Here is a 13,908-nt window from a genome sequence, read left to right on the forward strand (position 1 = left end):
GGACCCCCGCCCCGCACCCCTCCTCCTGTCTCGGACCCCCGCCCCGCCCCCTCATAAGGGCTCAGAGACTCTACCGAAGTGGTCCTGGGAACCAGACCATCCAGTCTCCGTGCTGAGACCCCAGCCAGTCCCCTCCACAGGGCTCTGCTCCTCTGAGCACCAGGTCCTGATGACCCATTCATTCCCCTTGGTGGCAGCCGTTCCCCCTGCATTACCCAGGGCTGTCTTGGCTCTTTCTGTCCCCAAGGCCTGTGCAGCCACCTGCTCTATTAAGCTCCGTGGCTGGAACACCAGTGTGGTTTCTGTTCTGCGGGGGGTCCCCAGAGAACCCCCTAGAGTCCTGGGCACATGCTAGCGGGAGGAGGTAGGGGGCCTGCCCAACACCACAGGGGGTTTGATTCTGAGCCGCCCCCCTGCCAGGTGGGTTTGTGCTGGTGGCCGCCTCTTCCTGCTGGTCCTTTCCCGCCCCTCCACACTGGTGAAATGCAGCCACTTCAGGGGAATCCCCTCTCCTCCCCACCTGCTGGAGCTCCTGCCCCCTGTCCTCCTCCCCTCCTCCTCCTGGTCTGTCCTATGGGGCCCAGAGGCCTCTGTCCCCCATCCCACCCCCTCCTCCATCCACACCAGCCGCACCGACGTTCTGCCTGTTTCTTGAACTTTCTGAACTCTCTTCCTCCCTCAGGCCTTCACCTTGGCCTGTCTGTCCCTCATGGTTTTGCCTCGAGTGCCCCCTCGTTTCCTTACTGCCCTGATTTAGGGTCTTCTCGATACCAGGACACTCAGAAGGGCACCCTCACCCTGTCTCCCCTGAGAGCTGGGGCAGCAGCTCCCCAGTGGGTGGTGGGAGGTGGCCAGCATGTTGTTGTTGAATAGACAGTGGTACGGAAAACCAGCCAGATGCAGCGGCCCGGCCTGACGCCTCCCTCAGCCCACTGCCTTCCTGCCGTGCTCTCGCTGCGGGGTGGTGGGTGCCTCTCTCTGCCCGACCTGGGGGTGGGCGTGGGCTTCCTGCAAGGGCAGGTGCCCCTGGCTGGCTCAGCCAGGTCTGAGGAGGGGTCCGCCCTGTCTCCCAGGCCCTGTCACCTGTGGGATGCCTCCTGCAAAGAAGCCAAGAGGTTGCTGGGCTCTATGATGGCCAGACTGGCTTGTCCCCCCTGACCCGCAACTGAAACCAGGGCATCAGGGAGGGCGGAGCAGCCCTGAGCACGGCGGGGCGCGCGGAGCACACCTGGCTGAGGCTCCGCCGCTCTGAGGCCTCCAGGCGCTGCAGCAGGAAGCGGAGTTCCTGGGCGTCCGTCTCGGCCAGGCACTGCAGGTCCCGCGCGGCGGCGGCCGCGTCTCCCTTCTTGAGCCAGAGCAGGCCTCGCCGGGCGCGGGCCGCCTCCGACCCCGGGGTGGGCTGTGGGGCGTTCTGCAGGCAGTCTCCAGCTTCCTCGTAGCTGCCTGTCCATGATCCGGGAAGGACAGTCAGGGGGCTGCTGGGGCAGGCAGCAGGAGAGGTGGGACACTGGCCACCGCGCCGGGAAGCCGGCCAGAGCCTCTACTGCTCCTTGTTGGTTCAGGGAGATGGACATGGTGACACCACGCCAGTCCCAGCTTGCCTGTTGACCCCGTCATGGGGGGGTCCCTAAGCTGCATGACCCCAGGTTGAGCAGCACGACTCCGACCACGCTCACTGTGGTCACCACGAGGGGCTGCCCTGAGCACCTGCGTGAACATGTACTCGGCCGCTGGGCAGTTGTAGGCCTTGCCCGGGGCGCTCCGCAGGCTTGGAGGGGATGGGGACAGGTCAGGGAACTGCAGGCTGCCCAGAGCCCTCCCCTTTCATATTAGTACTGGGATTTTCTCAGGGTTTTGGCACATGGGGGCTTGACACAAGCCCACCTACAACCTGGCCTGGTGTCCACAGGCCTTCTGTAAACGGCTGTTGAGTAAATGCATGAGTTTATGAGAAGCCCCAAGCGTCTGGGTCCTTTTATGAACCCCCAAGTTGCTCCTTTATCTGTCTTCCCTGCAAGCAAAAGTACACAGGTGGACGAAAGCTCAAAACACTGGCACCCCCGGCCCCACACCGGGACCAGGTCACAGGGACCAGCACTTGGGATGGAAAGGACACCAGGGGGCACGGAATCCAGGGTGTGTCTCTCCCATTTTACAGGACAGAATCAAGGGTGAGAGGGGCTGGGGCAGACACCCACATTCCCCACACCCGGGCCGGGCATACCCATGGCAGTGAGCGCGTCTGCCTGCAGGATGTGTCCGCTCAGCCGTCCAGCTTCGATTTTGATCAGCGCTTCCCCCACAGCTAGGAGGCCCCGGGCGTCCTCGTCGCTGAGGGTGGCCCCGGTGTCCAGCGGCTGGCTCAGCAGGGCCCGGCAGCGGGACCAGAGGCCCTGGGTGATGAGGGCCTGGGCCTCTGGCTTCAGAGAGCGAACCTCAGGGACCACCGTCCCAGGGTCGAGCTTCAGAGCTGAGAGGATGTCGTCCACAGCCTCCTGTGGGGGGAGGAGGGCACGGTGGGCGGCAGAAGAGGCAGATGGCCCAGTTCTTGCCCTCCACGACAGGAGGCACAGCCTGGTGAGCTGTGTGCGGCCAGGGTGCTGGAGCTGTGGGGAGGGAGCATTGGCCACACCCAAGGGCTCTCACTGAGAAAGAACCCACGACGGGCCGGGACAAACGAGGCCGCCGGCGCCCGCAGACGCCGCCCGCCTCAGCAGCTCCCGCGACCGCTTGTCCTCACTCCCTCGCACTCCGGCCCTTACGTCATTAAGAAACCGGGCAGGCAGGTCACCTCTGTGCGCAGGGCCTCAGGGCAGACACTCAGCTTCAGCCACTTGCCTGTGCCCTTGCTCTTGGCTGAGAAGGGCCCCTGTGCAGCTGGGCAGCTGTGGTCGCCTGCTCGGTGAAAAGCACCTGCCTGGGGCCGGACAGCGCGGGTCCCCTCCCACCCCTGTCCCTGCAAGCCGACCGCGTGAGTCCACCGGCTCCGTGCAGAGAGCTCTGGGTGTCGCACCCAAAAGGCAGCCGAGGTCTTGTTATTTTAAGTGGGGGGAGGGGGCGTCTAGTGGCCCCCAGGGTTTGCACAGTCCGGGCCGAGTCCGGGAAGCAGCGGGCCTCTTCCATGGAAGGTCTGAGCAGAAAGGGTTTTAACGGGTGCCACACTCAGGACGGCCCGGCCCTGCTCTCTGTGCTTCGGCTGAGAAGGAAGGAGGCCGTGCTGGTCCCTCCCCTAACCCCTTGCCCATCCCAGGTGGGCGGGCGGCCCCGGTACCTTCTGCTGGCCCAGGGCCAGGTGCAGAAGTGCCCGGCCGCACAGCGTCCGTGCGTTCTTGGGCTCAGCCCGCAGCGCGGAGTTGAAGTCGAACATGGCCGTCTTCTTCTGGCCCAGGAGCGCGTAACAGCGGGCACGGGTGAGCAGGGACTCCACTGCCTGACCCCCTGGAGGAAAGGGGTGTGGCACTGGGACGTGACCGCTGCTGGGCCTGGGTGGGTGCGGTGCATCCGCCCTCATTCAGCATCGAGGCCACCTCAGGGCGCTCACAGACAAGCCAAGACACAGCCTTGGGGGGCAGCTGGGGTTTGCCTGGGGGCACTGGCCATGGGAAACAGGGAGTCCAACCGTGAGGGTGGCATCTAGGCTGGTGGGCAGTCAGAGAGGCGTCCCAAGAGGAGGGGCCGCTGCAGCGACATCTGAGGTGAGGCCGGAGGAGGGGCCGGGAGGGGCGGTTCCTTGGGGCTGGACAGGGAACACCTGAAGGTGGGAAGTTTCCAGGTGGGCCGGGAGGAGCCCTCTGAATGCTGGGCACAGAGGCCCCTCCCCAAGGACAGCGCCACCCCGCTCCCTCCGGTGTCTGTCCGGTGACGGACAGGACAGCGCACACTCTGGGTCGTGCTCGCCTCCCCACTAATGTGTGCAGGCATGAGCTCCGCCCCAGGCACGAGCCCTGCGTTGTCCGTGAACTAGCTCACGGGATCCTCACTCCCACCCCTTGCCGGCGTCTCTGTCACCCGCTTTGAGAAAGGCGAGCGAGGAGCTGCTCAGTAAGTGGAGAGCCAGGAGTCCGCCTGCTGTCTCCATCTGAAGCCCGCACTCTGAATCTCCACGTACCCCAGGAAATCGGGGTGCGTCCTTGGGAAAGTCCCTTCCCTCCAGCTGGGTGCCCTATGACCCCATGCTAAGAAGGCCCAACTCCAAGAGGCTCTGTCACCCAGGATGGTGCTGGGGGGGGTCTGCTGGGCACATGGGGACACCATGCAGAGACACCCCACTATTTCCAGAAAGGGTTTAGGGGAACCACGGCCTCTCCTGGGTGGAGGCGGCCAAGCTAGGAGAGGCCTCAGTCAAGTGTGGCCCTCCTACCCACAGGGCCCAGGGGCTGTGGGATGGCAGGCCAGGGTGCCAGGAGGATCCCAGTTCAGGTCCCAGCTGGTCTGGCCCCTCTCCCACGCTTTAGCATGCTCACCTGGACAGCGAGGGCCTCGCTCGGGGCAAGGCGTACTCCGCGAGGGGCCCCAGCGCAGGCACACTCCCGTGAACCCAGAGTGGGCTTGAGCCCTGCATGGCTTCTCTTGCCCCTAGGAACCTGGCACAGGGTGGGAACCCCGGAGGCGGGCGGGCAGCTCCTACCTGCAGCGAAGATGGCCAGAGAGAGGTAGGCGATGGCCTCCCTGGTGTGGGCTGTGCCCTCGGCCCCACTGGGCCTCGCCCGCAGGATGGCCAGGGCCCGAGCGTGGCAGTGGCCCCGCAGCAGCTGCCGGTCCTCGTGGCGGAACACGTCCAAGGTGGGCTGGAGGCACGCCGTGTCCCCGGACTGGACCACCTTCTTCACCAGCTGCAAGGGGCAGGGCAGTCACCCGGTTCCTCCCTGTGCAGGACCCCCAGACCATCCCACCCTCATTCCCCCTTGAGGGTTAGTAGCTCACGGGGCGTGGCCCACGAGCTGGGCGTCCGGGGGCGGGGCTCGGGGGCGGGGCTCATGGGCGGTGCTCGGGGCGGCGCTCGGGGACGGTGCTCGGGGCGGTGCTCGGGGGCGGCGCTCGGGGCGGCGTGCTCTGGGACAGGGACTGCGCGTCGCGGGCGCTGAGCCCGCGGAAGGCTGAGGGCGGGAGGTACGAGCTTGCGTCGGGCAGCTGGGCAGCTCGTCTGGGCTGGGGGTGGCCTGGGGTGGGGGATCCCAGTGTCCCCGAGCCGGAGGACCTCCTCCGTGGCATGGAGGTGGAGATCTCGCTTCGCCTGCCTGCACACTGCAGATCCAACGAGAAGCGCGGGGAAAGAGGGCTTTCAAATTATAGGGAGATCGAGGGCACCGCGCGAGGAGCAAATGCGCTGGGACCAGGGGCTGGTCTGGGTGGAGCGAGACTGGGGGGGGCACACACCCTCGGCTCTCCGAGCGGCTCGGTCCCACAAGGACCCGATGCTGCCCCTGCTGGCCCCTCGTTGAAGACACGGGTCCCAGAGCAGAAAGACCGGCCGGTTCCGGGCATCCTCCCCTCTCCCACCTGCGCGGCCTTGCGCAGGGAGACCGGGAACCCAAATCCGAGCACAGCAGAAGAAGCCGACAGGCCCCAAAGCCCGACATCTTCCCCTGGAACATAACCTTCTGACCCGAGTTCCAACCGGATGGTCTCCTAACATCCGGTTGAAGTTCTGCTTTTCCTGGGAGCAGAGTGGTCTTGGAGAGAGGTGAGGCAAGCAGGACCTGAGGACCGGGGGACCCCTTTGCCAGCCGCCCTCCCTGGGCAGGGTCCCCTCCAAGCCTAGTTTACTGAGAGATTTGGGACGGAGCTCAGTCCACACCTGACTTTTGGCCCTTTTCCTTCATAACATATTGAAAGCAAATATGAAGGAATTACTGTGTGCTGGAGACCTGCTGGGGCCTGGGGTACCTGCTCCAGCTAGTTCAGGACAGCCCACAAGGGCAGGGCACAGACGAAGAGACTGAGGGTCAGGGAAGTGAGGGGGGCCTTGCTGGAGGTGGCAGAGCCTGGGGCTGGGACATGATTGACCTGCTCCAAAGTCCAGGCTGTGGGGTGCAGAGTGAGGGGCCCAGAGGCCTGTGCCCTCCACAGGGCTGTGGCCCATCACCTGCCATGCTGCACCGCCCCCCACCCCCGGACCCCTGGTCTCCTCACCTGGTTTGCGTCATAGAGGAAGCCCCTCCGCAGCTGCAGCAGGGCCAGTCGCACGAGCACAGGGGCCGCCTGGGGCCTCCGGGAGAGGGCCAGCAGCAGGGCCTTGTGGGTGTCCTCCAGACGGCCCAGGCGGTACAGGGCATCAGCTGCCAGGAGGCCTGAAGCCTCATCTTCCCGGTCCAGTTCCATCAGGAGCATGGCCAGCTGGTATACACCGTGGGCATCCCTGTGGAGAGAGTAGCTGAGGGATAACCAGCCTGGCCCCTGTCTGCACCCCTTTCAGCGGCCCAGGAAGGTTCTACCCCTAGGCACCTGGTCCGGGCAGCTCCTTCCCATCCAGCCACAGAGCCCTGGGGTCTGCTGGAAGGACCCTCGCACATGCCGTCTCCAGAAGCCACAGCTGCCTTCTCTGACATTGATCCCTTGGCCCTCGCTTCCCACCGCATCCTCCCACCAACCCGTGTGGCAACCATTTTGCAGTTGGAGGTGGCCAACCCTGCCTCGGTTTCCCTTTCTGTAGAAATGGGACAAGAGTGTTGGCCTTGCAGGGTTCAGGGGTGTGTTGTAGGTGGAGTTAGAGAACACACTGGCCTCACTTGGATGCTCCCGGTGCGCTGGGAGTGCGAACGAGCTCCCACTGGGAGAGGGACTGGAGCCTCCAGGAATGACAATTCCCGAAGGCAAAAGTAGAAAGGAACCCATCTCGCACACGAAATCCTCCTCACCAGCACATCAAAGCAATTTGAATCGACCTGCAGGCAGAGGAAGTGTGTGTGTGTGTGTGTGTGCGCGCGCGCGCGTGCACGCAGGGTGGGGAGCTGACGTCAAACACGCACCCCCCCCCCGCCCCGTTCAGTGCTTTGAACTTTGCTAAAACACCTTCCTGTCACCTCTTGGCAGCCAGAGAAATGCAAATCCAAACAGGGGCACCCATCAGGCTGCGAGAGAAATTCCAGTGAACATCAGGGTTCGGCGTGTGGCTAGACAGGCGTACGGACATGTCAGGAAGTCAAGGACCTAACAGAGGCCTGTGCTCCATGACCCGGAAACCCCACCTCTGTGTCCACACTCAGGACAGAACATCGTGGAGGCGTTCCTGCTCTAACAGAGGGCAAGGCTCTCGGAATGGACAAGGAACGATGGCAGATTCGCTAAGCAGGCTATAGATTGTGCTGCCCGAGGAGGAATCCAGAGGCAAAGGAAATGTTTGTGATCTACTGAGTGAAAAAAGTGGGCCATACATTGCCCATAGAGCTCACACTCATTTTAGCTCCCATGTGCAGAGAGAAACAACCAGAAGGGAATGTTACCTATGGGGCGACGGGGAGGTTGTATTTTTTCATTCCTTTTTAAGTTCTTAATTTTCTATGATAATTAGGCCCACAAAGCATCATATTGTTTGTGACTGAGAGTCCTAAGAAGCAGGCTTCAGTGCTAAACCTGCTGTCCATGATTCAGGGAAATATCCCAGCTGTTTCCTGCCTCAGTTTACTTATCTGTAAAAAAGGAAGACACGCACCCCTAGCTACCTCACGGGAGACCAGAATGAAGCAGTGGCCCCAGGGGTGCATGGGGCTAGTTTTTACCCTTCCTGCGCCTCGGGGCTGTCCATCTCCACCGCCTCACTCCGGCAGCCCGGTGCGCCCTTGAGTCCCAGGTCCCGCCTCCGCTGCAGCATCCTGCGGCCCTCCTCTCGCAGCACGGTCAGCAGGAGGCCCCTCTGGTTCCAGGGGACATAGGCCTTGGCGATGAGCAGTGCCTCCTCGGGCTGCAGCCGGCAGGCGGTGACATAGTCCAGCGCTCCCAGGAACGCGCTACCCTCCAGCACCCTCAGCAGCCCCCGGCCACACAGAGCTCGCACGCAGCTGTCCAGGTGAGGCGGCCCGTGCTCCACCACCTCCTGGAAGTCCTCCCGGGCGCGCCCTGCGTCGCTGGCGTGCAGCGCGCAAAAGCCGCGCAGCACCAAAATGGGCGCGCGGTCGCTGGTGTGGGCCCCGACGCGGTAGTCCACGCGGTGCCCAGGACGCGCAGGCCTCAGCAAGCGCTCGCACAGCGCCCGGCCGCTCGCTGCGTCCCCAGCCAGCAGCAGGCACTCGGCCAAGCGAGTGCCCAGTGCCGGGCGCACCCCGGGCGGTGAAACGCGCAGCAGGACACGGAGTGCGCGGGTCACTGGGGCCAGCAGCTCGCGGCCCGAGTTTTCGCGGAGCTCAGCGCGGCTCCTCACGGCCTCCTGGAAGTGGGCGAAGCCCGTGTCCGCTGCTTCCTGTGCCTGGGCCCGCACGCGCTCCCGGTCCCCTGCGGAGAGCACTGCCTCAAACTGCTTCTGCGCCTCTGACGGGCTCTGGTGGAAGGCCTCGTGCAGGTCCCGAAGCAGGTTCCGGGCCCCACTGTCCAGAAATAAGGCCGCAGCTGCGCGGGTGACCAGCAGAGCAGCCCGACGCTCACCTGGGGAGAGAAACAGAGGCTCTGGTCCTGCCTCTAGGCCCACATCCTCCCTGGTGCCACCTGCAGCTGCTGACGGTCCAGCGCTTTGGACCCTCTGAAGCATCTCAGGGCATCTTCCTAGAGTGTCCCAGTAGCCCAGGACATTGCATCATGATGCTAGACCTTCAGTGACAGAGCAGAATCAGGAGGGACAGCTGGGTGGGTATGGTACACATACCTACCCAACAGTGTTATGTCCCATGGGTTTAAAGTCAACCTCACCGATTGGCCAGCAAGGAAATTTAGTTATGAAACCTCCTTACTCTTTAATGATGGATTTGCGGAGTGAGTTTCCTCTCCTGGGATCAGTGCCCCCAGGTCAGTGCAGAGGTTCTGACCCTGTGACCTTGGGAGGGGCTGGTTGCTACTCCAGCATCTTTGCTTCTGGGGTTCTTGGGGCAAAGTTGGGGCCCAACGCTACCCTCTGAAACAGGGAATGCCCTCAGGTACGGGAACGCGGGAAAGGCACACCCACTGCTGCTTGCACAACTGGGGCTTGGGCCGGTTACCGGATCTCACTGTGCCTCAGTTTCCTTTTCTGTTTTATAATGCGGTTTAAAATGGTCTGCACTCACATGGCCATGAGGATGAAATGGATTAATGCTCATCTAGTGCTTGGAACAGGGCCCCGGGGGTTTTTACTCAGGGAGGTTCCCATCAGCAACAGTGCCACCCCACCTCCTCCTATTTGCTGTCTGAGTGTGCTTGTGAGGATGGGGGCTTTCTCTGGTTATGGGCGAAATGGAAGTCTAAAAAGTTTAATTTCATCAAATACTACAAATTTCCCTTTACTCTTTCCACTTTTTGTATCTTAAGAAGTCCAGCTGTCCGTAGAAATCTCAGTGAGATTCTCTCATATTTTCTTTAGAAACTATAAAACTTAACTATCACACAATCCACTTGGAATTAATTTTTTTCTCCCAGAATCAGCACCATCCACTGAATAATGGTCCTTTACTTTCGCTACAGATCTGTGATGCTCTCTCTCACATATTAAGTTCTGGATGCCTATGGATCTGTTTCCGGCCTTTCTAATTTGTTTTATTGGTCTTCCTATCAATCCCTTAAGTCAGCAGCCTTCTGCATTGGGTAGTATAGCTTTGTGACAACTGGTAGAGCAAATACGTAGAAAATATATGCAAAATATACAATGGGCAAAAGATTAATACCCAGAGCATTTGAAGAATTCCTACATATCAATAAAAAAAAATCCAATAGGAGAATTGGCAAAAGCATTTCCCATAAGAGAAAATAAAGATGGCAAAGAAATGTGACAAATGTTCAGCATCATAGTAATGATGCGAATGCAAATTAAAACAATGAGATACCACTTTCCAACCCACCAGATTGGAAAAATTTTTAAAATTAAATTAATTTAATTTAATAACTTGGCCTCACTAGTAATCAGGAAAATTAAAATTAAAACAACAGTGGAACAATGGGATAACATTTTGTGTCCTCCCATATCTGTCACAATTTTTAATTCAGGATCACACGGCATCACGCCTACCCCACTATTTCATTGATCCCAGCATGTCTGGAGGCCAAGCCAGTTTGCCCCCTTGCTGGAAGGATCCTAAAACGACCAGGGCCATGATTTCCACCTAAGGCAGTAGCTCTTAATGAAGCACCTTGAATGAAGGAGATATGGCTGTCCCGGGCGCCGAGAGAGCCATGGTGCCTGGACGCTTACCCATGGGAGATGCGAGTTAAAATTGTACTTATTCTTGTCTTCATACAGAGTGTCCCTGAATGTCTGCTTGCGGAGAAGGGCAGAGCACTTTCTCAAATACACGGGGTTTCTTCCGTGTTTTCAAGGACCCTTATTAGTAACCTTGGGATTAGAATACACTTGTTACAGGAAATTGTGTTTGTAAAAAGTCGGTTAGAGGCCTTTACTTATTCATGCTGTGAGCCACGTTTGTGCTGATGGTGGCGATAAGGTGACTCCCTGTGACATAAGTGACTTAGGTCTAATTAATGCAGCGACTCTTAGGGAGGGTGGGCCTGTCCGCTGTGGAGCCAAGGCAGCCCAGACAAGCTTCCTGGAGTCGGGGGGCGGGGCGGGTAGGGCTTACCCAGCACACTGGCTCCCTGAGGTTGTAGCCTTGGGAGTTCCGGTCTCCATGGGGGTCTCTGCCCGTCGTTCTGGTGGAAGGCCCCTCCCCCCTGGGAGTTGCTGATGCCCTAGCCTCAGTATCCCCGCTCACAGGACACTGCACGTTTATGCTTTGGGCATAGAGGGTACCCTACTTTCTCATGAGCTCAGGATTCTTGGTGACTCTGCTGAGCCTGTTTGTACCTTTTATAGTAGGAGGACTTCGGCCTTCTGATCTAGCTTATTTCCAGAAAGAAATTTGCCCACTCACTTTTCAGTTCTCTCTGTCTGATCCCTGCTTCCCCAACACACAAACACTGGGGTCACCAGCAAACCCCATGTGCACAGAAAACAGACACCGTCTGTCCTCTCGTCATGCACGTGGCATCGCGTTGCCTCAGCCTCTTGCAAGCACCTGCATCTTCTGTCTCTCGTCAGCACCCTGTGTTCTGTTTCTGCTGCTGGGAATCATTTAGCCTTAACTCAAGTGACACCTCCTCCAAGAAGTCTTCCCTGACCACCCAGCTAGAGCAGCGCCTGGCAGGGTCCACTTTTCAAAGCACATATTTTGTTTATTCCTTTTCTTGGGTGCTCTGTAAGGACAGGGCTTGTCCATCTTGTCACTGTGGTGTCCCCAGCCCAGGAACAACCCCCCACCCTGCCATAACCAGGACTTAAGCATGCTGTGAAGGCACGACGGGAGCGTGCCAGGGAGTTCACCCTGGCCTCACTCTTACCTGGGAGTCTGCTGCCTGTCAGGTCAGACTCAAGGGCCCGGCTGCACACCACCCGGCATTCCTCATACCGGCCACTGCGGAGCAGGGCTTCTGGTGACAGGGCATCGCTCCAGGTGCCTTCGGGGTCCAGGGCTGCCAAGAGTCCCTGGCAGCCAGCCTCCTGCTGGCAGATGCTGTCCTCAGCCTCCCGGCGCCCTGAGATATGGTCCTGCAGGGTGCTTATCAGCATGGGGAGATGGGGCTGCTGGTGGGTGCGAATGAAGGCCACGGTCCGGTCTGCACTGGAGGCAAAGGCCTGCACATAGTCTGCCACGCCAGCGTCCACCTGCACCCCGGACAGCACGCGGGCCAGGGCGCGGGTCAGCTGGAGCTCCAGGGCTTGCTGGGAGCGTGCATCCAGCAAGGTGCTGCAGCGCTGAGCCACCTCCTGGTGGCGCCCCTGAGCCAGCAGACTGGCCAGGGAGTGCAGGACCGCGGCGGGGTGGTCCGGGCAGAGGGTGGCCAGGAACGCGGAGGCCAGGGTCCCGGTCAGGGAGACAACCGCCATGCCGTCCCAGTGGATGGCGGGGATCTGGCTGTCACCGCGGCACCAGGCCTCCAGGGTGGCCAGCACGGGTGCCCCTCGGGCCTCAGCCAGGGCGGTTCTGACGCTCCGCACCGCCGAGGGGGCGTGGCAGCTGAAGGCCGCCAGGTAGAAGGCGGTGGCCAAGGGGGGCTCTCCCAGAGCCAGGCGCTGGTCTCCTTCCCGGCAGAGGCAGGCCACAAGCTCCCGCGCCGACATTACGGCTGCGCCCCTGACGGGCCCATGTCTCGTCCTCGCGGGCACCTGGGGCGGGGGGGGGCGTGGTTAGTCCCCACCTCTCCCCACGGAGACCCCAGACCAGTGCAGAGCGCCCTGGAGGGAAGAGCCGGGTGGGGCTGGCGCATCTGCCAGGGTCCGCCAGGCCAGGGTCCTCTGCAGAACGCGACCCTTACCCTGCTGGGCGGCCCACGCGAGGAGCCGGGTGGCCTGCGGGGTCAGGGGGTCCAGGCCCTTGCTCCCCACACCACCGCCAGCAGAGGACTCCACGGGAACGTGGGACGCCCCCACCCACCCGCCCCCTGTCCAAGTCACACATGCCTCCTTCTCCGAGCTCCGAGGCTCTAGAGACCCGCGCAAAGTCAGGGCCCGGCCTCTGCCCACCTCCCACCGCCCGCCGTTCCGGGGGAAGCGCGGGGCTGCGGCGACGTCGGCGCCCTTGCCTGGCTCTTGGCTGGGGGTGGGGAGCCTCGTAGGCCCAGGCCAGGGGATCGCTGAGATTGGTTCTGGGGACCAGCCCCTGCCACTCCCCTCCCCCTCCCCCAAACCGGATCTGAAGTATGAACTGCCCCGCTCGGGGACCGTCTCTGTAGGGTCCCGAAGTGCCGGCACCCAAGCCCCGCCCAGTGCACGCCCCGTGAGACCCACGCCCGCACCGGCGCCCTGAGACGGCCCACGCCTGCACACGCACGCAGGCACACACGCCCCCACACACTCACGCCTGTGCACTCAGACACGCGCCCTCGCCTGTGCTCCGAGGCCGTGCGGGGTGCGCGCGGCGGGCGGTGGGGAGCGGCGGTGGGTGCGGCGCCGCCCGGGGGTCTGTTTCCCGGGAGAGCGTCAACACCCCGCCGGGCTCCGCCCCCGCCCCGCCCCCGCCCCGCCCCCGCCCCGCCCCGGCCCCGCCGCGTGCGGACTCTGCGCCGTCCGTCCCCGCCCCGTCCCCACCCCGTCCCCGCCCTCTCCCCGGACCCCGCCCCGGCCGGACTCCGCCCCAGCCCCGCCCCGGACCCCGCCCCCGCCCCGTCCAGACCCCGCCCCACCTCCCGCAGGCCCTAGCTGGGGAAGGGTCGGGGAGGAAGAAGGCGGAGCTGCAAGGGAGAGAGGCCCCGAGTTTGTGGGGGTCTCGGGGCCGCTCCCGGCCGAGCCCAGCCCTCACCGCATCCTCTCCGCACCCGCACCGATGAGGAGGGAGCTCCGCGGGGGAGCAGCCCCTGGGCCCGGCCCTTCCTGAGCTCTGCCTTCTCGGGGCCCTTCCTCGACAGCCCTCTTACTGTGCAACTTGTCGGTTGCTTCCGGGGAAACTGGCCGCCCCGGGCCACCCCTCCGCCCAGGCTCCTGTGGGTCTCTCTGACCACCCCCCTCCGTGGGTCTCCTCCCCACACGGGCTCCTGCCCACACCCCGGCAGGGGGACGTTTCCACACGTCAAGCCTCTTCCTGCTGACTTGCTCGCTCCGGCCCAGGCGACCTGTGTGGAGCAGAGGCCGGCCCTCCTTGGGACACGGCCCAGAAGGTGGCTCTGAGGGGCTGTGACTTGAGACTGCTGGCTGGGGGTCACCCTCACTGTAGCCAAGGAAGGGTGCAGAGTCTGGTGACTGTTTTGGAAACCCCCCCATCTCCTGCCACCCCCACCAAAGCAGCAGCAGCGAGAAGCAAA

General features: G+C 62.2%; 1 protein-coding gene across 1 annotated transcript in view; it reads right to left on the minus strand.

Moving 5' to 3' along the window:
* Window positions 1–13,057, minus strand: part of TTC34 (tetratricopeptide repeat domain 34) — a 15,842-nt gene extending 2,785 nt beyond the window's left edge. Inside the window, exons 1-8 of the mRNA XM_032863207.1 lie at window positions 12,998–13,057; window positions 11,452–12,277; window positions 7,719–8,577; window positions 6,133–6,358; window positions 4,628–4,832; window positions 3,272–3,438; window positions 2,225–2,495; window positions 1,229–1,443 (exon numbers count right to left, since the gene is read on the minus strand). Coding sequence (XP_032719098.1) covers window positions 1,229–1,443; window positions 2,225–2,495; window positions 3,272–3,438; window positions 4,628–4,832; window positions 6,133–6,358; window positions 7,719–8,577; window positions 11,452–12,232 — 2,724 coding nt within the window. The 5' untranslated portion in view covers window positions 12,233–12,277; window positions 12,998–13,057. The remainder of the gene's footprint in view (window positions 1–1,228; window positions 1,444–2,224; window positions 2,496–3,271; window positions 3,439–4,627; window positions 4,833–6,132; window positions 6,359–7,718; window positions 8,578–11,451; window positions 12,278–12,997) is intronic.
* Window positions 13,058–13,908: the final 851 nt, after the last annotated feature.

The sequence above is a fragment of the Lontra canadensis genome, unplaced genomic scaffold (genome assembly GCF_010015895.1).
Source record: "Lontra canadensis isolate GAN:19392208 unplaced genomic scaffold, GSC_riverotter_1.0 scaffold25, whole genome shotgun sequence".
Lineage (NCBI taxonomy): Eukaryota > Metazoa > Chordata > Mammalia > Carnivora > Mustelidae > Lontra > Lontra canadensis.